At 43.3% G+C, this 26,898-nt stretch overlaps 1 protein-coding gene across 1 annotated transcript in view; it reads right to left on the reverse strand.

The window, feature by feature from the left end:
* Positions 1 to 26,898, reverse strand: part of LOC126475465 (facilitated trehalose transporter Tret1-2 homolog) — a 77,555-nt gene that overhangs the window by 32,499 nt on the left and 18,158 nt on the right. The window contains exon 2 of the mRNA XM_050103347.1: positions 4,819 to 4,947. Coding sequence (XP_049959304.1) covers positions 4,819 to 4,936 — 118 coding nt within the window. The 5' untranslated portion in view covers positions 4,937 to 4,947. The remainder of the gene's footprint in view (positions 1 to 4,818; positions 4,948 to 26,898) is intronic.

The following is a 26,898-nucleotide window of genomic DNA, read 5'->3' on the forward strand; positions in this document are numbered from 1 at the left end:
AAGGATGTCGGCTTGGGGCGGGGACTTAAATGATGCCTCGGCACTCTGTAGGTACAAGTGCTCAGGTTACTGCCTAATGGGTCGAGCGCAGAGTCAAGGCGCCGGGGATGTGTAACCCATGCAGGTGCCCGCCGACAGCGCGCCCGCGGTCGCTGCCGACAGTAGAGGAGCGGGATTGTGAGCTGGCGCCAAGGATGTCGGCTTGGGGCGGGGACTTAAATGATGCCTCGGCACTCTGTAGGTACAAGTGCTCAGGTTACTGCCTAATGGGTCGAGCGCAGAGTCAAGGCGCCGGCGATGTGTAACCCATGCAGGTGCCCGATGACAGTGCGCCTGCGGTCGCTGCCGACAGTAGAGGAGCAGGATTGTGAGCTGGCGCCAGGGTATGTCGACTCGGGGCGGGGACCCGTCACAGAGTGGTTCCGGACGTTAGTTAGGTCCTACCAGGCGAACACTGTCAACTTGAACGATGCCTGGGCAAACAGCACTCTGTAGGCACAAGTGCTCAGGTTACTGCCTAACGGGTCGAGTGCAGAGCCAAGGCGCTGGATGCGTGTAGCCCATGCAGGTGCCTGCCCGACAGCGCGCCCGCGGTCACTGTCGACAGCCAAGGAGGGGAATTGTGGGTTGGTGCCAGGGTATGTCGGCTCGGGGCGGGGACTCGTCACAGAGTAGTTCCGGACGTTAGTTAGGTCCTACCAGGCGAACACTGTCAACTTGAACGATGCCTGGGCAAACAGCACTCTGTAGGCACAAGTGCTCAGGTTACTGCCTAACGGGTCGAGTGCAGAGCCAAGGCGCTGGATGCGTGTAGCCCATGCAGGTGCCTGCCCGACAGCGCGCCCGCGGTCGCTGTCGACATCGAAGGAGGGGAATTGTGGGTTGGTGACAGGATATGTCGGCTCGGGGCGGGGACTCGTCACAGAGTGGTGCCGGACGTTAGTTAGGTCCTACCAGGCGAACTTGAACGATGCCTGGGCTAACAGCGCTCTGTAGGCACAAGTGCTCTGCTCAGGTTACTGCCTAGTGCACCGAGTGCAGAGTCAAGGTAGGGAGAAACATTGGGCTTAACGTGCTGTTAACCATATGACTAAGAAAATGTGGCTGTTAGCTGCATGGAAGATCAGTGTGAGATGTAATGGTGAACAAAGGAAGCGCACTACACCTGCACACACTGCCTCTTCGTCAATATAGCTAGTTATAATTTAATTTTTGAAGACCGCTTTCGGCAAATCCGTTATCAGATTATACGCAAATCATCTAAATACACCTCCATTATATGTACAATATATCGTATCAAGTTGCGACACGTCATTCCAAGAACATGCAGAAGCTATACGTCTTCATTTCAACAATAAAACAGGATTTACATATAATATCATGCTTATTGCATCGACTGTGCAAGCTCTTGTTCACACAGTAGATGAAAGGAGCTCCTTTCCTCTCTTGTTTCAACATGAGCTTGTCTAGTCAATGCAATAAGCATCATATTTTATGTAAAAAATATTATTATTGAAATGAATTGAGATATACTTGCATACGATCCGATAATGACAACTTCGACTTACCGAATCTAGTCAGCTGGCCAGGGTGGCCGAGCGGTTCTAGGCGCTACAGTCTGGAACCGCGCGACCGCTATGGTCACAGGTTCGAATCCTGCCTCAGGCATGGATGTGTGTGATGTTCTTAGGTTAGTTAAGTTTAAGTAGTTCTAATTTATAGGGGACTGATGACCTCAGAAGTTAAGTCCCATAGTGCTCAGAGCCATTTTTGAATCTAGTCACCAAAGATAGAATTTTGGCTGTTGAACTTTTTACTTCTGTGTTTTACATTACTCTGATCTCTAACAAAGTTGAATAATGTCAAGTGTAAGTAAAATTGTGTTCCAGACAGCGTCTCGAAACCGCATCTGACTTATGATTGGCACGATACTGGGCTGGAAAGTGTCTGACCGAGGGTCGAGAGCTGGAGCAAGCAGAACGAGTGTGGGGTTAGTTGGGTTGTTTGGGGGAAGAGACCGAACGGCGAAGTCATCGGTCTCATCGGATTAGGGAAGGACAGGGAAGGAAGTCGACCGTGCCCTTCGAAAGGAACCATCCCGGCATTTGCCTGGAGCGATTGCCGGACGCGGGATTGAACCGTCGTCCTCCCGAATGCGAGTCCAGTGTGCTAAACACTGCGCCACCTCCATCCGTAACGAGTGTGGGGTTATGTTGGTCAAGAGGTTGGATGAGAGGATATGGGGGATGTTTATAGCTGGAAGGACGGGTGAACGTCATCGCAGAGTGCTGGGTGAAGAACGGAGGGCCACATGAAGTTTCTTTCCGACAGGATTAGAAGGGTGTGGAGGTGGAGGGTAAAGGATATATGTTGGTGTTGGCGGGATGGCAGCCTAGGATTAAGGATTGCGAAAGACAATGGAGTTCTGATCTTAAAGTTTACAGAGTGTATGGGATTTGGATAAATGCCAAAAGAATTTGAAGAGAGGGGCCAATTTGATCAGATAGTAAAGGATATGTGTGGGAAAGGGAAGATGTGTGTGGGAGGCGCGGCAGAGTGCACACTGTTTCTCAACTTGTAGTGAGTTGCAAAATGTTTGAGGTCGTTCCCCTTCTGCACGAAGAAACTCCATAACCGCCCTTTTTGCTGATTTGGAGGAATCAATCACGCAGCGTACTGCGGAAACGACTCTCCAGAAACGAGGAAACTGGTGCCGAAGCCGTTAACTACCCTTGTGCAACTGAGAATACAATCACGGCATCTGTCGGCAAACACGTTCACTCACTGGGATTACATACAGCGCCGCAACAGCCAAGGTCTCTTTTCGATTGGACATAACAGTATTGCTCCGGACGAGAGCCATACCCTGGCAGAACTGCAAAATCCGCCCATTCCTGCAACCTTTTGTAAGCAGATCTAGCATATTTTATAATTTTGTAAACAGGTTGAATAAACGCAAATGGCCGTGACTGGCAGGCACAGCGAAACCGATTGCCCAACGAGATCCGATACAGGAGTGACATAGATTAAACGTTTAGTACAATCGCTGGAATAGAAACCTAAGATTTTCGATGCTTAAGGGGGGACGTTGATGAAATTGACCAAATATGCAAATTTTTTATTTATTTTTTATTTGTTAGTACACTTCATGGACAATGAGTTACCGAAGTTTCAATGTTGAAATCGTATCAGAAGTGCCTAAAAATTAATTAAAAGTGTGACGCGGCCTCCCTGCTACGCCCACGTTTTGAAGCTGCCCTTCAATGCCAGCTCAGTAAACAACAATTCTGTGTATTACTTTCAACCAAACGTGTGCGGGATACATCTAGAAGACTGTGATACATACTCTTTGGTTTTATAAATCATCTTTGCCGGATCCTGCATTTCTCAAAAAGTGTGTTCATGACAAAACCCAAAATCCAAATGAGTCTCTAAATTCATTCATATGGAAACGATGCCCTAAAAACACATTTGCATCTGCTAAAGTTGTCATAATTGCAACTTATGATTCAGTTATTGTATTTAATAATGGGAACGCCGGGAGGATGAAGGTATTACAAAGAATGGGCTTCAAAATAGGAAATTTTGCTCAACACACCCTGAGAAAAATAGATTTATAGCGCGTCTCTGCAGTTGAAAGGTCAGTTGAAGACCTGGCAAAGGAAAGAAGACAAGCAACAAGAAACCAGAAGAGAAGCCTTGAAGGGAAAGACGACCCAGAGTACAAATGTGGTGCCTTCTGAACAAGTGACATGAGGAAAAAAGTTAGGTTGAACTTTAAATTGCGTTTCCTGAAAAGTTTGTTTTTTAAAATTTATGTACCTTTTTCTCAGACTATATGAATGCTAGAATTATGAAATTTTGTACAGATATTTTTGTGAACCTAATAAACTTTGTCTCAAGAGAAAATTTTGAAATTATGATTGCAAGTTGAGATACGGGGCAAAGTGCTTGGAATTTTGCATGAATCTAAAATTGTACTCCGAATTATAAGTAAAAATTATGAAAATTGTCCTATTTGACCTATTCCAAAACCCTCATGAGAGGAGCTTACAACATATAAAGAGAAGAAACAGAGAAATTTTTGTAGAAATCTCTTGAATACTTTCTGAGAAAAAGGAACATACATTATTTTTTGAAAATAAAACTTCAAATTTCATTAAAAAAAGTTGAATACATATAATAAAAGGATTTTATATGTAAATGTGTTACTTTCATGTAAAGCGTGGTAGAAAATTTCATTGCCATATCTCCAAAACAGTGGATTTGGTGCACTTTTGAAACAGTGTGTGTTTTCATCAACGTCCGCCCTTAAGGGTGTGCAAGAGTTTCATTTGCGTCAGTACAGAAAGTCACTCGTATCAAACATCACGTACAATTTTCTGTGCACAGTACACAATGAAATTAGCGAACGTTGCTTGCTGTAAACAGAAAATTGTGAGTGATTTTTAATGTGTGTTTAGTTTCTGCGCAAGTGGACCACAAGAAGACCGCAAGGTTCTTTCCAAAGTTCATCAGTAACTCTTTGTAAAGATCGACTGTTATTTTTGTGCACTACAATAAAGATAAGAGAACATTGCAGCGCTTCATGTGTGGAAAACATCATGAATAAATGGCATAGCACATGGACAATGCACTTGAAAATGGGAATCGTTTCCCGAAACGTGTCGTACAGAATATAAATAAAAGGGGAGTTGTGAGTGGTGGCGGAACCCGTTGGAAGATGTAGTTTGCGGGGGAATCTTTTTGAAACATGAAGTTTTTCTGGTGTGGCACGTTTGCCGCTAGCGCTTAAGACAGGTCACAGTGCGTACTGACCTATGACGGCTGCAGCGTACTGGGGTAGGCGGCTTGCGGGCTGTGGCGCGCTCTTGCCATCCGCGGCGATGATCAGCTCCGTGCGACTGTTCTGCTCCTGCAGCACGTGGCCCGACATGGTGGCCGCTCCTGCAACAGACACCCGGCACTTCTACACCACTGCGCTCTGATTCCGAGTATACACATTCACAGACAAGCCAAAGCATTATGACCACTGTCCAGAGCCAAAGTTAGTGCTATCTGATGGCACGCAACGCGGTAAGGCAAGTATTCAAGAGGAGCAGAAACCAATAGGATCCAGGATGCCAAATCCGTCGGCGGATCATGGTTGAAGTGATCACTACAGCAAAAATCTACTAATATGAGTATTGCTGGCCCCCTGGACCCTGTTTTGATCACAACCGAGGTACAATCTTCCTACACGTCGGTCCTATTCGTTTCCGCTCCGCTTGAATACTTGCCACACCGCGTTACGTGCCCGAAACGCCATCAGATGGCATTAACTTGTGACATAAATGGACATTTGGCGAAAGGGAAAGGAAGTTTTTGTTATGAGACGTGTGAATTAGAAATTATTTCAAGACTGTGTACGTGTGCGCGATGTATGACAAATAGCAAAGAACGTCAGTTATTATTATCAAAACACAAATATCGATGTAATTAACAAAACACAGTTTTTTTTGGTATAATCTCTGTGTGAAACAGGTCATGAAGATCAGAGACAATGCTTTGATTGAACTATCTCTCCTGTTTTGTTTCGTCTAGCGATAGGCCGCCATTGTAGTGCTGTCTGATAATTAACGTAAGTTTTACCTGTATTTAAAAAAAATACGAAAGAAATTGTTATTAGAAAGTGTGTATGATTGACTTTGTTGCCACCTCTCATGATGTTGTTGTTGTGGTCTTCAGTCCTGAGACTGGTTTGATGCAGCTCTCCATGCTACTCTATCCTGTGCAAGCTTTTTCATCTCCCAGTACCTACTGCAACCTACATCCTTCTGAATCTGCTTAGTGTATTCATCTCTTGGTCTCCCTCTACGATTTTTACCCTCCACGCTGCCCTCCAATACTAAATTGGTGATCCCTTGATGCCTCAGAACATGTCCTACCAACCGATCCCTTCTTCTAGTCAAGTTGTGCCACAAACTTCTCTTCTCCCCAATCCTATTCAATACTTCCTCATTAGTTATGTGATCTACCCATCTAATCTTCAGCATTCTTCTGTAGCACCACATTTCGAAAGCTTCTATTCTCTTCTTGTCCAAACTATTTATCGTCCATGTTTCACTTCCATACATGGCTACACTCCATACGAATACTTTCAGAAATGACTTCCTGACACTTAAATCAATACTGGATGTTAACAAATTTCTCTTCTTCAGAAACGCTTTCCTTGCCATTGCCAGCCTACATTTTATATCCTCTCTACTTCGACCATCATCAGTTATTTTGCTCCCCAAATAGCAAAACTCCTTTACTACTTTAAGTGCCTCATTTCCTAATCTAATTCCCTCAGCATCACCCGACTTAATTAGACTACATTCCATTATCCTTGTTTTGCTTTTGTTGATGTTCATCTTATATCCTCCTTTCAAGACACTGTCCATTCCATTCAACTGCTCTTCCAAGTCCTTTGCTGTCTCTGACAGAATTACAATGTCATCGGCGAACCTCAAAGTTTTTATTTCTTCTCCATGAATTTTAATACCTACCCCGAATTTTTCTTTTGTTTCCTTTACTGCTTGCTCAATATACAGATTGAACAACATCGGGGAGAGGCTACAACCCTGTCTTACTCCCTTCCCAACCACTGCTTCCCTTTCATGTCCCTCGACTCTTATAACTGCCATCTGGTTTCTGTACAAATTGTAAATAGCCTTTCGCTCCCTGTATTTTACCCCTGCCACCTTCAGAATTTGAAAGAGAGTATTCCAGTCAACATTGTCAAAAGCTTTCTCTAAGTCTACAAATGCTAGAAACGTAGGTTTGCCTTTCCTTAATCTTTCTTCTAAGATAAGTCGTAAGGTCAGTATTGCCTCACGTGTTCCAGTGTTTCTACGGAATCCAAACTGATCTTCCCCGAGGTTGGCTTCTACTAGTTTTTCCATTCGTCTGTAAAGAATTCGTGTTAGTATTTTGCAGCTGTGACTTATTAAGCTGATAGTTCGGTAATTTTCACATCTGTCAACACCTGCTTTCTTCGGGATTGGAATTATTATATTCTTCTTGAAGTCTGAGGGTATTTCGCCTGTTTCATACATCTTGCTCACCAGATGGTAGAGTTTTGTCATGACTGGCTCTCCCACGGCTGTCAGTAGTTCCAATGGAATATTGTCTACTCCGGGGGCCTTGTTTCGACTCAGGTCTTTCAGTGCTCTGTCAAACTCTTCACGCAGTATCGTATCTCCCATTTCATCTTCATCTACATCCTCTTCCATTTCCATAATATTGTCCTCAAGTACATCGCCCTTGTATAGACCCTCTATATACTCCTTCCACCTTTCTGCTTTCCCTTCTTTGCTTAGAACGGGGTTTCCATCTGAGCTCTTGATATTCATACAAGTCGTTCTCTTATCTCCAAAGGTCTCTTTAATTTTCCTGTAGGCGGTATCTATCTTACCCCTAGTGAGATAGGCCTCTACATCCTTACATTTGTCCTCTAGCCATCCCTGTTTAGCCATTTTGCACTTCCTGTCGATCTCATTTTTGAGACGTTTGTATTCCTTTTTGCCTGTTTCACTTACTGCATTTTTATATTTTCTCCTTTCATCAATTAAATTCAATATTTCTTCTGTTACCCAAGGATTTCTACTAGCCCTCGTCTTTTTACCTACTTGATCCTCTGCTGCCTTCACTACTTCATCCCTCAAAGCTACCCATTCTTCTTCTACTGTATTTATTTCCCCCATTCCTGTCAATTGCTCCCTTATGCTCTCCCTGAATCTCTGTACAACCTCTGGTTCTTTCAGTTTATCCAGGTCCCATCTCCTTAAATTCCCACCTTTTTGCAGTTTCTTCAGTTTTAATCTACAGGTCATAACCAATAGATTGTGGTCAGAGTCCACATCTGCCCCTGGAAATGTCTTACAATTTAAAACCTGGTTCCTAAATCTCTGTCTTACCATTATATAATCTATCTGATACCTTCTAGTATCTCCAGGGTTCTTCCATGTATACAACCTTCTTTCATGATTCTTAAACCAAGTGTTAGTTATGATTATGTTGTGCTCTGTGCAAAATTCTACCAGGCGGCTTCCTCTTTCATTTCTGTCCCCCAATCCATATTCACCTACTATGTTTCCTTCTCTCCCTTTTCCTACACTCGAATTCCAGTCACCCATGACTATTAAATTTTCGTCTCCCTTCACAATCTGAATAATTTCTTTTATTTCATCATACATTTCTTCAATTTCTTCGTCATCTGCAGAGCTAGTTGGCATATAAACTTGTACTACTGTAGTAGGTGTGGGCTTCGTATCTATCTTGGCCACAATAATGCGTTCACTATGCTGTTTGTAGTAGCTTACCCGCATTCCTATTTTCCTATTCATTATTAAACCTACTCCTGCATTACCCCTATTTGATTTTGTGTTTATAACCCTGTAGTCACCTGACCAGAAGTCTTGTTCCTCCTGCCACCGAACTTCACTAATTCCCACTATATCTAACTTCAACCTATCCATTTCCCTTTTTAAATTTTCTAACCTACCTGCCCGATTAAGGGATCTGACATTCCACGCTCCGATCCGTAGAACGCCAGTTTTCTTTCTCCTGATAACGACATCCTCTTGAGTAGTCCCCGCCCGGAGATCCGAATGGGGGACTATTTTACCTCCGGAATATTTTACCCAAGAGGACGCCATCATCATGTAATCATACAGTAAAGCTGCATGCCCTCGGGAAAAATTACGGCTGTAGTTTCCCCTTGCTTTCAGCCGTTCGCAGTACCAGCACAGCAAGGCCGTTTTGGTTATTGTTACAAGGCCAGATCAGTCAATCATCCAGACTGTTGCCCTTGCAACTACTGAAAAGGCTGCTGCCCCTCTTCAGGAACCACACGTTTGTCTGGCCTCTCAACAGATACCCCTCCGTTGTGGTTGCACCTACGGTACGGCTATCTGTATCGCTGAGGCACGCAAGCCTCCCCACCAACGGCAAGGTCCATGGTTCATGGGGGGGGACCTCTCATGATCACAACGATTAATCATAATTAACAAAATTTTTACAGAACTTCGTAGTGCAGGGAGCTCATCTCCCCTAGCAGAATTTAGTCAGCCATTACGCAGACGATTCATGTTATTAAATGTAATGCGGGAGACTTCTCAATTTTGATCTTTCATTAATTTTGAAGTGAAAAGTAATTTCAGTTACCAAAATTCACAGCACTGAATGAGTTCAGTAGGTTTTATTTTGGCCGCCTAACGGCAGACGAGATTCTCTCCAGTTTTGCCTTGCAAATAATGAATAATAAATATTGAAAATCATTACATTCCGCAATATCTCAGTTAATCTTTATGTAATTTGGTACATAAATAACCTGTAGCCCCTGAGGCCCATATTAATAATTACAGTTTGCGTAAGAATACGCATATTTTCTTTTCTAAATTGCAGCGCTCACGTAAACTATTTATTAGAAGGCGGTGAGTTGCGCGCTGTGTTTAGAAAAAATATTATGTAGCACGTACTTCGGGGCAGCCGATGTCCGTACGAGTGTTATCGCGGTATAAGTTAATTAAAAGTCTCATGTAAGCCCACAATATTTAAAGCCACCCCAACCAAAACCATAAAATAAATAATTATAAAAATAAAAATATACACTTATACCGTGATAGCACGTAACGCGGTGAGGCAAGCAATCAAGAGGGACAGAACCGAATAGGATCCAGGATGCCAAATCCGTCGGCGGATCATGGTTGAAGTAATCACTACAGCAAAAATCTACTAATATCAGTATTGCTGGCCCCCTAGATCCTGGTTTGGTCAGAACCGAGGTAGAATCTTCCTACACGTCGGTCAGGGGCCTGAAGATGGCGTAGTAAGACGCTGAAACTAACTGGTTGCGAAATAAAATAAGTTGGAAGCTAGACAGCTGAAAGGTGTTTAATTTTACATCCTGCATCGGACAGCCGAGTCCCGGAACCATTTCTAAAAACATGGACATACAGAGACCTTCGGACCCAGTGCATTAATCTCGACAACCCACCCACTAATCACCAGCCAAGTACCTTGTTGCGCCACTACATCTGTATCCCACTTTCCATGCACCTTCGTGCCTTATCCATCCTCTCTCGCCGGAATTTCAATCAGCTTCCACTATCCAACGAAGAAATCCGCTCCGAGACATACCTTCCTTTCCTTCCCTACTCAAAATGCTCCACTTCACACCATTTTTCGTTTTACCTCCTTCCTCCACCTCCTTGACTTTTAGTCGCTACTTGCGGTGCCACATGGCCCATGGTCGTACTCGTCATTCCACTTCCGTCAGAGCGTGATCATTTTCATCTCCCACCTGCATCACCATCACACCATAGAATCGTTGCATTCACCGGTTCCCCCCAGATCACAGAAATTATGCAACGCAAGGAGTGAAGAAGTACTCTTATAGGTGACCACCTGGGTACGCCACGTGCTGCTGCCTTACGGCAAAGGGAAGGAGGGGTGGTGACGGAAAGTCTCTCAACACAGGTCTTTACGCAACTATCCTGGATTAATTTCCAAACCATACCTCAATGTGTCATGAAGTGAGGGCATATGACACCGTCGATGGTGACCCGTCCATTGGATGTGGACGTTAAGCTCGCCAGACACCTTGGTGCTGAGCGAGAGCAGTAGGTTGTACTGGCACCAGGTTTCACCTGCTCCCTTCTCTCACCACTATCCAACACAAACAAAGCACCACTATCCAACACAAACAAAGCACCAGACTACACAAATCCATTGCAGATGCCTACACGTATCGGACACACTAAACAGACAACTTTCAGACTTTACAAACCGAAAGTGCCACTGTGTGTGAAGGACGCAAAATTTTCCAGTTACGCGTCTGTACCTGCCCTTCAGCGTCTCCCAACAATGCCAAATGACTTTACACCATGAGAAAAATTTTAAAAATCATGAATATTGTCGATGCCCACTAATGTGATTTTTTAAAAAGAAATATCATTTATAATGATCTGTTTTTTGCACATCTTGAAACAGCTTATAAATATGACCTTCGGCTGAAGAGAAGTTTTATCCGCTGCCAAGTTTTCCCTTCGTGGCGAATTGAAATAACAATAAAGGAAAAAAAAACCGAAATCATTCTAGGGAAGATACAGGCTCAAAATGGGGAAATCCACTGATAGGGGACTTTGACAAAGAATAGATTATCATAGCCGGAATCAAATCAAAGTCACAAGGACTTAAGGCGTATTACTGTTCGTTTTTGGAGCATCACCTGCGACTAGCTTTGCGAAAGAAGCGGCGACACTTTCTGCGCAACCCACCCATCATTTTGCACGACAATGCGCGGGCGCATACAGTGAAAGATGCGGCTGCTCTGTCCGGTCAGTGAGACTTGGAAGTACTGTACCATGCATCATACTCCCCGGACTAAAGACGTTGTTAGTTTGATTTGATTCCGAAGATTAAGGAACCACTTCATCGCATTCGCTTCAGAACTGTTCCAGGGATTCGACAGGCTCCATTCGCACCATCAACAGAACAGGCTCTGCTAACGGTATACTATGCCTTCCACATCGCTGGCAACGGGTTCTACACAACGCTGGTCACTACTTTGAAGGACAGTAACGGGTGCAAACATGTAACTCTTTCGTATCGGTTGTGAATAAATAGTTGCCACTATATAAATTCCAATCCTCGTATTTTGGCAGCAGCTGACTGCAGTTCTGGTTCCATAGCCATCGCAGAATGCGAGAGACAAATCCACACGACTTCATCCAAATCAACAGAAACGCAAAAATAGTTGCTTTACTTTTGCAGGTGATTTACTTCTTGTAGTATCTCTAGAGGATGACCTGAAAGGTTCTGTACACGATTTAGAAATTATGTCCTTGAAACATAGCATGCACTTCAGCACTGGAAAAACAAAAACATTGAACTTCTTTGGAAAATACCCAGTAGAACGTAAGATCTGTTTGAAAAATAAAATTCTAGAAAGCGTGAACACATTCACATATTTAGCCTATAGAAATATCCTTTGTGGAAGAAACAGACATAGCTGAAAAAGCTACCTGGTATACAAAAAATATGACCCAGAAGCGCAGCGGAATACGCCTTTATAAGACCAAAGCAAGACCTGTACTGTGCTATGGCAATGAAGCTTAGAAAGGCATAAGGTGCGAATAGAATAACAGCCTATTAAATTAAATCCTTCAGACAAACAACTGGTTACACCGAACAGCGTCACAAAAGGAATGAAGATACGTTGGAGGTACTCAAAATGGGACCCACCACACATTATCGGCCGGCCGTTGTGGCCGAGCGGTTCCAGGCGCTTCAGTCCGCAACCACGCTGCTGCTACGGTCGCAGGTTCGAATCCTGCCTCGGGCATGGATGTGTCTGATGTCCTTAGGTTAGTTAGGTTTAAGTAGTTCTAAGTCTAGATGTTAAGTCCCATAGTGCTCACAGCTATTTCTGAACACATTATCGTCAGAACTACCAAAACAACTGGAGAAACTTCACAACAGAGGAATTCAAAGAAGATCGCAAAATCCCTGCTACATTGTAACTCAAAAGGTGTAAGACCACTAGGTCGACCAACGAAAAGATCTCAGGAGAACTCGGCGGGACTGTAACAGTCAGCTGTCCAAATACTTGGAAGGGATGATTTGTCTGCTAGTTTTATAGCGTCCTTTTAGTAAAGTGTATTGCTTCGAAGAGCAATATTTACTGCTTTTGAGAGATCTGAGACCGTAAGTGGGGTAAATTATGCAAAATGCTTTATCACCATTATTGCCAGTACCCAGTCTTTCCTCCTTTTCCGCCGGCCGCTGTGGCCGAGAGGTTCTAGGCGCTTCAATCTGGAACCGCGCGACCGCTACGTCGCAGGTTCGAATCCTGCATCGGGTATGGATGTGTGTGATGTCCTTAGGTTAGTTAGGTTTAAGTAGTTCTAAGTTCTGGGGAGCTGGTGACCTCAGATGTTAAGTCCCATGGTGATCAGAGCCATTTGACTCATTTTGAACCTCCTTTTCCATAAATTTTATCTCGTCTTGTATAGGGTCTACTATTTCAGGATTTGGAAAAATTTTATTTTATTATTTAACTTTATGGCCGGCTGCTCTTTCTGACGCTCAGTCGTTAAGGTAACTTAAGGGAGGCAAGTCACTGCGCCACGTGTTTATAAATCGGGTAAACTTTGTTTTGTGTGCTGTCGAATTTTTACTGTTTGCGTATCGTAATCTCTGAGGCGGAATTTAGAAACGGGTCCAGCGTTCGCTTAAACTAGCCTTGGAAACCGCCTAAAAACCACATTCAGGTTCGACGCTGCTCCAGCCCACGGTCATGAATCAACCGCACGGATTGATTCGGGTTTGGATCACCCATCTATGCCACAAGCTAGAGCGCTGTGCCTTACGCTGTACGACCTGGTTATCCAGTCAACCAGTATTCATTTTATTCCTGATTTTATATTTTTTAATATTATTTTATCCATGCTGGATCTCATAGACTCCGTGATTGGTTCAAATGGCTCTAAGCACTATGGGACTTAACATCTGAGGTCATCAGTCCCACAGACTTAGAACTATTTAAACCTAACTAACCTAAGGACATCACACACATCCGTGTCCGAGGCAGGATTCGAACCTGCGACCGTAGCAGCAGCGCGGTTCCGGACTGAAGCGTCTAGAGCCGCTCGGCTACCACGGCCAGCTGACTCCATGATTGATAATGATTGTTGATCAATAACGTAGTCAGTCAAAAATCTTTTAAAGTGCTTTAGTTCAATACCACAAATGGTTTCGTGCTCTCATGCCCATCTTCAGATGGCAAAAGTTTCTGATCACGTTGACATTTCGGTCAACAGCATGTCGTTCATTCCCACACTGCTTTGCTTAAGGAGAATGCTTGTGACGATGTTAGATCAAACGAGCAGAGCGTCATTATGTACGGATGACAAGTTGCGACCTATGACTCGGTGACCAGCTGACGTCAAGGTGGCCGCGAGTACTCAAGCTACGGAATGTGTGCAAAGAGCGCGCCCACGTCATGAGGTCTCAGGGCAAGCGATGCACACGCGCTACGAAGTCGCTGGTTACACCCGATCAGGGTTTTCCCCGACCTGTCGCTGACATTGGACGAATGCTCTCCACTTGAAGTTTTGTGTTTGCTTGTTTTCGTAGAGTGTCAACAGTTCCTAGAAGTTCTGCACTCCGGGAGAAGAAAATTATTGACAGAGCTTTTTCCTACTTTGATATACACTAGACTATTGCAGAGGACGCAGCGACAGTTGTAATTAATGTACAGGAAGAACCGCCATCGCCCGCATCTCGTGGTCGTGTGGTAGCGTTCTCGCTTCCCACGCCCGGGTTCCCGGGTTCGATTCCCGGCGGGGTCAGGGATTTTCTCTGCCTCGTGATGGCTGGGTGTTGTGTGCTGTCCTTAGGTTAGTTAGGTTTAAGTAGTTCTAAGTTCTAGGGGACTGATGACCATAGATGTTAAGTCCCATAGTGCTCAGAGCCATTTAGAACCGCCATAGATTACGTCGCTTTTGATTTACTGATTAATTCCGCTTGTCAGACGTGAACGTCTACATTGTTGAGGAAATTCAAATTGGTTCGAATGGCTCTAAGCACTATGGGACTTAACATCTGAGGTCATCAGTCCCCTAGACTTAGAACTACCTTAAACCTAACTAACCTAAGGACATCACACACATCCATGCTCGAGGCAGGATTCGAACCTGCGACCGTGGCAGCAGCGCGGTTCCGGACTGAAGCGCCTAGAACCGCTCGGTCACAACGGCCGGCTTGGTGAAATTACAGGATGTAAGAATACAGAGTGTTTATAACTGAACTTCGGGGTTTTAACGCTGTATAATATTTATTGCATTAAACTTACTGTTATAGATGATACGTCAAAAAAGAGCAACTTAAACAGTTTTACCAAGAACCTTATAAATGTTCAATGTGAGCACCATTTGTCACACGGCACACGTCATGTCTATAGTCGAGTTCTTCTCAAATGTTGATAAGTGGGTCTTCAGTGACTGTAGCAACAGCTGCTTCAATCCGGTTTCTTAATCCAGGGAGGTCTGCTGGTAGCGGAGGCACGTACACACGATCCTTGATGAAGCCCCAAAGGAAGAAATCGTATGGCGTCAGGTCGGGTGAACGTGGAGGCCATGCAAAGCAAGCCCTGTCATTGGGCCCCTTGCAGCCTATCCAGCGCTTGGATACAGTGAAGTTCAACCAATCACGTACTTCGCTATGCCAGTGAGGTGGCGCACAGTGCTGCTGGAAAATGAAGTTCTCTGGCTCATCTTCTTCCAACTGAGGGAAGAGCTATTACTCTAGTGTACAAAGGTAAGAAGTGCCAGTTACAGTAGGTTCACCAAAAAAGAAAGGCCCATAAACTTTCCGCCGGGATACGGCACGTCACTTTCGGGGAATCTCGTTGCATTTGTACCATATCGTAAGGATTGTCTGAGCCCCAGATGCGCACATTGTGAGTGTTAACATGTCCACTAAGGTGAAAGGTCGATTCACCATTGAAGACAACATGATCCAGAAAATATTCATCGTTATGGAACGACATTTCGTTTGTGAAGTTGGCACGTAATCCATGGTCTGCTGGCTTTAGAGCCTGTAATAACTGTAAACGGTAAGGATATAGTGGTACGTGTTTTCTTAAAACTTCCCAAACAGTCGACACGGGAACTTGTAATTCATGACTAGCCTTCCGGACTGATTTCTTTGGGCTAAGAGTGAACGACTGTCTCATTTGCTCAACAGTCTCTTCACTAACTCTTGGTCGTCCTGTGCTCTTCCCTTTACAAAGGCAAATTGATGATACCATCTACGAATGTTATTATCACTTGGAGGATCACAACCGAACTTCAGCTGGAATGCACGTTGCACAGTAACTACAGATTCGGTCTTTGCGAACTGCAAAATACAAAAAGCTTTCTGTTCACTAGTCGCCATCTTCGCTACTACCGCTTCCTAGCGGACTGCGGAGTAAACATTGCGTGCTGCGCATGCGAACTGGTGCCAAACACAACTGTTTGAGTTGCTCTTTCATTTGACATATCATTTATAACTGTAAGTTTAATGTAATAATTGCTATAAAGCGTTAAAACCCCGGTATTCATTTATAAACACCCTGTACTATCAGACTAATAAGTCACTGTTGGAAAAAAATGAAACGAATTACACTGAGGTGACGAAAGCCATGGAATAGAGATATGCACCTATACATATGGTTGTAGTATCGCGTACACAAGAAAGAGCAAGGCATTGTCAGAGCTGTAATTTGTACTCAGGTGATTCGTGCGAAGAGATTTCCGACGCGATTATGACCACGCGACGGGAATTAACAGATTTTGAACACGGAATGGTTGTTGGAGTTAGACGCATGGGACATTCCATTTTGGAAATCGTTAGGGAATTCTGTATTCCGAGATTCAAAGTTCAAGACTCGCCACGGAAACCGCAGTTGCCGACGGCGTTCACTTACCGACGGAGAGCAGCGGCGTTTGCATAGAGTGGTCAGTGCTAACAGACAGGCAACTCTGCGTGAAATGACAGCAAAAATCAATGTGGGATGTACAACGGACCTATCCGTTAGAAAAATGCTGCGGAATTTGGCGTTAATGGGCTACGACAGCAGATCACCGACGCGAGTGCCTTTGCTAACACAGCAGACGTCGCCTGCAGTGGCTCCCCTGGGTTCGTGACCAATCGGCTGGACCGTAGACGACTGGAAAATCGTGACCTGGTCAACTGAGCTCCGATTTCAGTTCGTAAGAGTTGATGTAGCGTTCGAGCGTGGCGCACAGCCCACGTAGCCAAGGACCCAAGTTATCAACAAGGCACTATGCAACCGAGCGAGGTGGCGCAGTGGTTAGCACACTGGACTCGCATTTGGAAGGACGACAGTTCAATCCCACATCCGGCCATCCTGATTTAGGTTTTCCGTGATTTCCTAAATCGCTCCAGGCAAATGCCGGGATGGTTCCTTTGAAAGAGCACGGCCGACTTCCTTCTCCATCCTTCCCTAATCCTATGAGACCGATAACCTCGCTGTTTGGTCTCTTCCCCCAAACAACCAACCAACCCAGCCACTATGCAAGCCGGTGGTGGCTCCATAATAATGTAGGCTGTGTTTGCATGGCATGGACTGGGTCCTCTGGTCCAACTAAACAGATCATTGATTGAAAATGGTTATGTTTGGCTACTTGGAGATCATTTGCAGCCATTCATGGATTCATGTTCAGAAATAATTATGGAGCTTTCATGGAGTACAATGTGCCAAGTCACCAGGTCACAATTGTTCGTGATTGGTCTGAAGTACCTTCTGCATATTTCGAGCTATTACTTTGGCCACCCAGACCGTCCTACATGAATCCCATCGAACATTCATGGGATACAAAATCCTGCACCGGCAACGCTTTCGCTGTTATTGAAGGCTACGGAGGCAGCACACTGACAAGTAGACTGGATAAGACGATACGACATCTGTTAAGACATCCGGAAATAGATCCCACGGTACTAGAAGGAGCTGTAGAGGGTAATGGCTGCACTGGAAGACAGAGACTGGACTACACCCAGCAAGTAATTGAGGACGTAGGTTGCAACTGTTACTATGAGATGAAGATGTTGGCACAGGAGAGGAATTCTTGATGAGCCACATCAAACCAGTCAGAACTGACGACTGAAAAAAAAATAGAAGTAATATGGCTCAATGTTTCTACAGAGGACTACCAACGAGTTGTTGACTCAAAGCCACGACAAGTTGCTGCACTACAATCGGCAAAAGAGTTCTGACATGATATTAGGAGGTATCTCATGACTTTTTTAACGTCAGGGTATTAACAGAGGAATGGAAATCGGTTTAGGTTCCGGAGAAAGATAGAAGCACGCGAAGCGAGATTGGCCCTACTACCTGTCTAAGAAGAGAGGTTGTAAAAAGATAAAACTGCGTTCGTAGCATATGTAGATTTAGAGAAAACTTGGACTACAGACTTTGAAGTTTTCAAGGTTGCAAGAATAAAATACAGGGAGCGAAAGGTTATTTACACCGTCTGCAGAAATCACATTGCAGTTGTAAGCGTCGAAATACACTAAAGGGAAGCACGGAGTGCGGAGGGAGTGAAGCAGGGCACTAAGTTACCCAAAATGTAATTCAATACATCCAGCAAAAAGTAAAGTAAAAGGACTTAAAGCTCAGGGAGAAGAAATAGAAACTTGGAGGTTTGCCGATGACTGATTCTGCCAGAAACGGCAGAAAGCTTGGAAGAGCAGCTGTGAGGAATGTGAAGTGAAAATGTTCAAATGTGTGTGAAATCTTATTAGACTTAGCTGCTAAGGTCATCAGTCCCTAAGCTCACACACTAGCGAACATAAATTATCCTAAGGACAACAACACACACCCATGCCCGAGGCAGGACTCAAACCTCCGCTGGGACCAGCCGCACAGTCCGTGACTGCAGTGCTTCAGACCGCTCGGCTAATCCCGCGCTGCATGTGAAGTGACTTGAAAATAGATTAACAGGTGAACATCAACTGAAATAAAACAAGGGCAAGGGAATGTATTCGAATTAAGCGATGCTAAGCAAATTAGATTTGAAAATAAGACTCTAAAAGATTGAGTTTTGCTATGTAGGCATCAAAACAACTGACTATAGACAAACTAGAGAGGGAATTAAATGCAGGCTGGCAACAGCAAGAACAGTATTTTTCTAAAGGGAAAAATTTTAACGTCGAATATAATTTAAATGTTAGGAGGTCTTTTCTAAAGGTATTTGTCTGGATTCTATCCCTGTACGGACGTGAAACATTGACGATAAGCAGTTTAGACATGAAAAGAATGGAAGCTTTTTAATGTGGTGCTGCAGAAGAATGTTGAAAAGCAGACGGGTGAATCGAGTAACTAATGAGGACGTGGTGAAGGTAAGTGGGGAAAAACGAAATTTATGGGAGAACTCAAGTAAAAAAAGTGGATCAGTTGACAGGACTTATACTGAGACATCAAGGAATAGTCAAACTGGTACTTTAACAAGAAAATTTAACAAGTAAAAATTTTTTATGTCAGACCTAGCCTTGAACACAGAAATCAGATTCAAAGGGATTTAGGTTGCAGCGGTTAATCAGAGACGAAGAAGCCTGTAAAGGATTTATTAACGTGTACAGCTGCATAAAACCAGTCTACAGACAAAAACAACAACAACAGCATCACATAAAGAGAATCATTAAAACACAAATTAAAACTTAGTAACTTACTTTCATTACCGTAGTGCCAATACGTCAGTGGTTTAAACCACTGCTCGGCTCCTGTTTCCCTTACATACAATCATAGAAAGAGATGAACGCCGACTGCCCAAGCACGCTCACAAAATAGGAAAGTGGAACCAGTAACAGCTCGCAACGTGTTTGATGACTGTGCTAGCGTGCATGTTTTTATTTTTGTATGTTTTAGTCCAGTGTGAATATTGTTTCCGTCATGTAACAGTTTTCACCTTCGTCATCTATATGGCTCTTACTGTCCCAGTGCGATGTGGTAACTTTCCACATTGCGATTTTGATCATACATCCAGTCAAACAGCTTACAATGGTTATTACAGACCACTTCACACTGATGCTGGTGCGTGCGGTGCTTTAAACCTGTGACGCGTTACACCAGGGCAATGACAGTAAATTACTACGTTCTAAGTCAAGTTTTAATAATTACCTCTATCTCATGTTATTATTACGTAATTTCCACAATTCTGAGAATTCGCGCACGTGACTAACGAAACTATTCAGTATAATAATTAATATGATATCTGTTGCGGTCAGATAAATACTCACTGTTCGAATCTATACTTTCGATACATATCTTATGGGAGTAACAAGTTCAGTCAAAAAAAATCTATAAACTTGTCCCATAGAGTAGTTTTGTTCCTTTGTAAAAATTATGAAAAGGAACCTACTAAAGGTGCCTGTTCTTGATTTAAGTATTTTGATGTTGCAATATGAGGTAGACCAACGTTTAATGTAGTCATGCTCTGTAAGACATACGACGTTGCACCCAATTGCATTCGTGGCCCATATAAAGTATCACAGGAAGCGCATAAACGCACAGCAAGCAGGTGGAGAATTTAGTGTAAGCATTTGATTGCACCGACGTATTAAATACAAATGTAGTACACCTCTCGTAATTCCGTGTTTATCGACTGAAATACATTTTTTCATATTTCGTGAATCGTATCTATCATACTGTAAGTAGTCTGTTTAGGTTTTTATATTGGTAACGCCACGTAGCGCTCTGTATGAAAATCACTGGCTGTGCTGTGTGCAGTCTGTGGCTGAGTGGCATTGTTGTAATATTCGCTATTGTAGTGTTGGGCAGTTGGCTGTTAACAGCGCGTAGCGTTGCGCAGTTGGAGGTGAACCGCCAGCAGTGGTGGATGTGGGGAGAGAGATGGCGGAGTTTTGAGAGCGGATGATCTGGACGTGTGTCCATCAGAGAGAGTAAATTTGTAAGACTGGATGTCACGAACTGATATATATATTATAACTTTTGAACACTATTAAGGTAAATACATTGTTTGTTCTTTATCAAAATCTTTTATTTGCTAACTATGGCTATCAGTAGTTAGTGACTTCAGTAGTTAGAATCTTTTATTTAACTGGCAGTAGTGGCGCTTGCTGTATTGCAGTAGTTCGAGTAACGAAGATTTTTGTGAGGTAAGTGATTTGTGAAACGTATAGGTTATTGTTAGTCAGGGCCATTCTTTTGTAGGGATTTTTCAAAGTCAGATTGCGTTGCGCTAAAAATATTGTGTGTCAGTTTAAGCACAGTCATTTATAATTTTTCTAAGGGTGCGTTTCAATACAAACTGCAATGTCGAGCTATTTCGAGCAGCAGAAGGAGAGAGTTTTAGATCGAGGAGAGTACTGCCATCTTTACTTGTTTATAGTAGCAAAGAACACTGTCCGTGGGTGGCCGGCCGAAGTGGCCGTGCGGTTAAAGGCGCTGCAGTCTGGAACCGCAAGACCGCTACGGTCGCAGGTTCGGATCCTGCCTCGGGCATGGATGTTTGTGATGTCCTTAGGTTAGTTAGGTTTAACTAGTTCTAAGTTCTAGGGGACTGATGACCTCAGCAGTTGAGTCCCATAGTGCTCAGAGCCATTTGAACCACTGTCCGTGGCTAATGATTACGCAAGGATGACAGCAGCAATCTATACACTGACTACAGATCTGCAAACTACCACACTAAAAGGCAACTTTCCAGCAAAAAATTTGCACATATGCTGCGGCATAGAGAAGTTTTGAAACTGCAAGCGAAAAGAAGTTGCGGTTATTGACACAAGCTTCAGTTTCGCTGACACGTTTAACGCAAGCGAGATTTCGAAACAACGTGCCATCAAATGCGCAGACGCTTTTACGTCTGTCTGGCAACTGAATCTACGTATAAATGTTTTTTTTTTTAAACTTCTCTCTCTCTCGTTTACCCCTTTCTCTCTCAGTCCTCTCTCCCTCTCCTTCTCACTCGCGCGCGCACACACACACACACACACACACACACACACACACACACACACACACACACACTCACATTTTTGCAATGCTTAGTCTTGGTGATATCAATCAACAGTAACAACAGACCATATTGATGAACACAGTAGACTGACTGATGAAGTCTTCTCGGGTTATCAGCCGAGTCGTAGGGTCGTGATATCGCAACGTTTCGATGAGTTTCCTACTAGTCATCTTCTGGCGAAGTTTCCGAGACTGAGTATAATATTAAGGCAGGTAACTTGTTTGTTTTTGAATAGGAAAAGTTGTTATGTCACGCCAACGGATTCTGGGATTCGGTTGTCAAGGAGGCAATGGAGATAAGAGTACGTCACGATCTTGCCGACTGGGACAGATGTTTCCACCTGAGCTCTGCATGCGATGGGGCGTTAGCAAAAGAACGTCAGGAGTGTTCTGATGACTCGACGCCCGAACACCCCCCCCCCCTCCCCCGCACCCCGCCCACCCCTTCGCGCAGGTCTACAATTACATCTGCATCTACATGGATACTCTGCAAATCACATTTAAGTGCTTGGCAGAGGGTTCATCGAACCACCTTCACAGTTCTCTGTTTTTCCAATCTCGTATAGCGCACTGAAAGAACGAATACCTATATTTTCCGTACGACCTCTGATTTCCCTTATTTTACCTTGGTGGTCGTTCCTCCCTATGCAGGGCGGTGTTAACAAAATATCTTCGCATTCCAGGAAAAAGTTGGTGACTGGAATTTCGTGAAAAGATTCCGTCGCAACGAAAAACGCCTTTCTTTTATTGATGTCCAGCTCAAATCCTGTATCATTTCTGTGACATTCTCTCGTATATTTTGCGATAATACAAAACGTGCTGCCCTTCTTTGAACTTTTTCGATTTACTCCTTAAGTCCTATCTGGTAAGGATCCCACATCGCGCAGCAATATTCTAAAAGAGGACGGACAAGCGTAGTGTAGGCAGTCTCCTCAGTAGATCTATTACATTTTCTAAGTGTCCTTCCAATAAAACGCAGCCTTTGGTTAGTCTTCCCCACAACATTTTCTACGTGTTCCTTCCAATTTAAGTTGTTCGCAATTGTAATGCCTGGGTATTTAGTTAAATTTACGGCTTTTAGATTAGACTGATTTATCGTGTAACCTAAATTTAACGAATTCCTTTTAGCACTCATGTGGATGACCTCACACTTTTCGGTATTTAGGTTCAACTGCCGATTTCCGCACCATTCAGATATCTTTTCTAAATCGTTTTGCAATTTAATTTGATCTTCTGACGACTTTATTCTCGATAAACGACAGAGTCATCTGCAAACAACCTAAGAAGGCTGCTCAGATTGTCTCCTAAATCGTTTTTATAGATAAAGAACAACAAATGGCCCATAGCACTACCTTGAGAAACGCCAGGAATCACTTCTGTTTTACTCGATGACTTTCCGCCAATTACGTCGTGACATCTTTTCTGGAGACACGCAGCTGGCGCACCCACTGGACCATCAGCAAAGGATGTGCGGTCCAGCGGCTGTAAAGGAACGAACTGGAAGCGAACCCGACACTTCACCTCAATATGACGAGAACGCAACTCGTCGAAACGTTGCGACAACATGACGCCTCTATACCACAGCATACATGCAAGCTGTTTGCTAGAAAGTCGCCTTTTAGTGTGAAAGCCCGCAGTTCCGTAACCGGTGTACAGGTTTCTGCTGTTTTCATTGGTTAATTATTACCCACGGAAAGTGTACTTTGTTACTATAAACAAGCAAAGTCTATAGCCTATAGCTTTCTCCTTATGGTGTTTGAAATAGATCGACAGTGCAGCTCCTATGATAGATATGATTCATGAAATATGAAAAAGAAAATGTGTTTCAATTGAGCCGGCTGCAGTGGCCGAGCGGTTCTAGGCGCTTCAGCCGGAACCGCGCGACTGCTACGGTCGCAGGTTCGAACCCTGCCTCGCGCATGGATGTGTGTGATGTCCTTAGGTTAGTTAGGTTTAATTAGTTCTAAGTTCTAGGGGACTGATGACCTCAGATGTTAAGTCTCATAGTGCTCAGAGCCATTTTTTGTGTTTCGATCGATAAACACGAAATTAAAAGAGGTGTACAGCCTCTGTATTTAATATGCCTGTCTAATAAAGTGTTTACACTAATAACTCAAATATCTCCTTCCTGTGCATTTGAGTGCTACCTGTGACACTTTACGTGTGTCATGAATGCTGTACGCAACACCAAACTACTTGGTTACACTCGTCACATTTCGTCCTTGTTACAGTTTTCCGATGATTCTTCATCGTGTGAGGTCTTCCAAATGTAGTCTCCGGGCCCTAACGTAATGAAAGACATCACCACAGTGCACCCTAACCACTCGTTGATTGACACATCCCCATTTCTTCCATTGCCTCGTGTTGCGGAGCCAGCCCCATTTGGCGCTACAGTCACGTTGACCTCCAGCACCACGAAGGAGCTATCCGAATGGCACGGAAATCGGCAGATATGATGTACGTATACAGACAAACAAATGCTTACAATATCAGAAGAATTGGATGATTTATTCAAGAGAAAGGGCTTCACAAAATGAGCAACTCAGTGCCGTATTGGTCCACGTCTGACACTTAAGCAAACCGTTTATCGGCCTCGCATTGATTAATTTGTTGTTCTCCTGAGGGATATCGTACCAAATTCTGTCCAATTAGAGCGTTAGATCGTCAAAATCCCGACATGGTTGAAGGGCCCTCCCCATAATGCTCCAAATGTTCTCGATTCGGGAGAGAACCGGCTACTTCGCTGGCCAAGATAGGGTTTGTTAAGCACGAAGACATGCAGTAGAAACTCTCACCGTATGCGGGCGAGCATTTTCTTGCTGCAATGTAAGCCTTGGATGGCTTGTCTTGAAGGATAATAAAACGGGCCACGAAATATCGCTGACGTACCGCTTTGCTGCAAGGATGCCCCGGATGACAATCAAAGGGGTCCTCCTATGAAAGGAAATGGGGCTCCAAACAATCACAATTAGTTGTCGGCCTGTGTGGCGGGCTACAGACAGTTTTAGATTACACTAGATTAATTATTAATTCCATAGACCTACAAAAGTGTGGATCCTCCTGGGTGTGGAACATGTCAGATAAACACATTACAAAAATGTAATTGTAACTTAAGTTTCATTAATTTTAATGATCCTCAGTCAATAAACAGTAAAATTATGTACATGAATTAAAATTAAACTTCTAATATTTACAGGTTTAATACTTACATCTGCTTTCATCAAATCCATCATTCACACAGTAACTAGTTACTTGGCTATTACAACCAAGTATTGTCAAAAGTTAAAGTAAATTATTCGTTTCACTGATCCTCAGTTAAGAACAGTCAAATTATGTACAAGATTTAAAATTAAACTTCCACTGTTTACAGACTTAAGACTTACATCTGCTTTCCATACATCAATTATTCACACAGTACGTAGTTACTTGGCTCTTACAACCAAGTATTGTCAAAAACTAAAGTATAATAAATTTTCATTAAAATGGTCTACTGCACTTGTTGAGAAATTCATGGATGGGAAGAAGGAGTTGGCCACCCAAAATTCTTTTAAATTATGTTTAAATTGTGCCTTGTCTGAAACTAAACTCTTAATGGTTGCTCATAACTTATTGAAAATATGTGTTGCTGAATACTGGGCAAGAGTAAGTGATTTTAAATCTTTATGTATATTGTTCATATTCCTAGTATTGATACTGTATACCAAGCAGTTAGTTGGAAAAAAAAGATGTATTATCTACAACAAACTTCATTAAGGAATAAATATACTGAGAAGCTGTGGTTAGTATGCCCAATTCTTTGAATAGGTTTCTACATGATGTTCTTGGATTTACATTACACATTACTCCTATTATATGCTTCTGTAGTCTAAACCTTTTTTCCCAGTTTGTGGAGTTACCCCAAAATATGACAACATATGACATAATGGAGTGAAAATAAGCAAAATGTGCCAGTTTTTTTGTATTTGTACCTCCTATGTCTGACATCATTTGCATTGCAAACACAGACTTTTTTAGGCACTTGAGCAGTTTGTTAGTATGTCGCGTCCAACTGAATTTATTATCAGGTTGAGTCCCAAGAATTTTACACTCTCAACTTCTCCTATTTCCATGTCATCATATTTTATACATAAACTAGAAGGAAATCTCTTGGAAGTTCTGAACTGCTTATAGTGTGTCTTTTCAAAGTTTAATGACAGTGAATTGGCTATGAACCACTTAGTAATGTCAGTAAAATTTTGATTAGTTGCCCTTTCTAAATTTATATTTGATTTACTATTTATTGCAATGTTTGTATCATCTGCAAATAAGACAAACCTGACCTCTGGTAATGTAACAGATGACAGATCATTAATATACAAGAGAAAAAGTAGTGGACCTAGTGTGGAACCTAGGGGAACACCAAATATGATATCTTCCCAGCCAGATGATGTCTTATTGCCTACTGCTGAAGTGTTACAGAATGACACCCTTTGTTTTCTATTAGTAAGATATGACTGAAACCACTTTGCACCACCATCAGTGATGCCATAATATTTTAATTTACTTTAAAGAATTCCGTGATTCACACAGTCAAAAGCCTTTGACAGGTCACAGAATATGCCAGTTGCCTCTGATTTGTTGTCTAACGAATTAAGGGCATTTTCACTGTAACTGTAAGTAGCCTTCTCAGTATCAGAACCCTTAAGAAACCCAAACTGTGACTTTGACAGTATGTTATTTTCACTAAGGTGCTTAAGTAGACACTTGGCATCCAAACGTATGGGGCGCCTCCAGACATTTCTTCGCTGATCATCGGGGCTCATTTCGAAGAAGGGTTCATCAATGAAGACAATTCTGCTCCAGTCAATGAGATTCCAGGCCGTAGACGTTTCGGAGACACCCGGACAGGCGGTACCATTTCTTTCCATACCATTTCTTTTCACCTCCGGTTGTCATCCACTGCACCCTCATAGCATAACGGTACGTCGACGATATTCTACGCCCTGTTTTGTTGTCCTTCATGGCAAGCCATCCAGGGCTTACATTTCAGTAAGACAATGCCCACCCGCACACAACAAGAGTCTGTGCTGCTCATCTTCTTGCCTGCCAGGCCCTTCCATGGCTAGCAAGGTCGGCGGATCTCTCTCCACTTGAGAAACTTTCGAGGATTATGGGCAGGGCTCTCCAACCACCTCGGTATTTTCACGACGTAACGCCCCAGTTGGACAGAATTTTGCACAATATTTCTGAGGACTCTAAGATCTCTACTAATCAATGCCAAGCCGAATAACTACTTGCACAAATACCAGAGGTGCATCAATGGTGACATGCCCCGTTTGCGAAGTTTTTTCTCT

Source organism: Schistocerca serialis, chromosome 4 (genome assembly GCF_023864345.2).
Source record: "Schistocerca serialis cubense isolate TAMUIC-IGC-003099 chromosome 4, iqSchSeri2.2, whole genome shotgun sequence".
Classification (NCBI taxonomy): Eukaryota; Metazoa; Arthropoda; class Insecta; order Orthoptera; family Acrididae; genus Schistocerca; species Schistocerca serialis.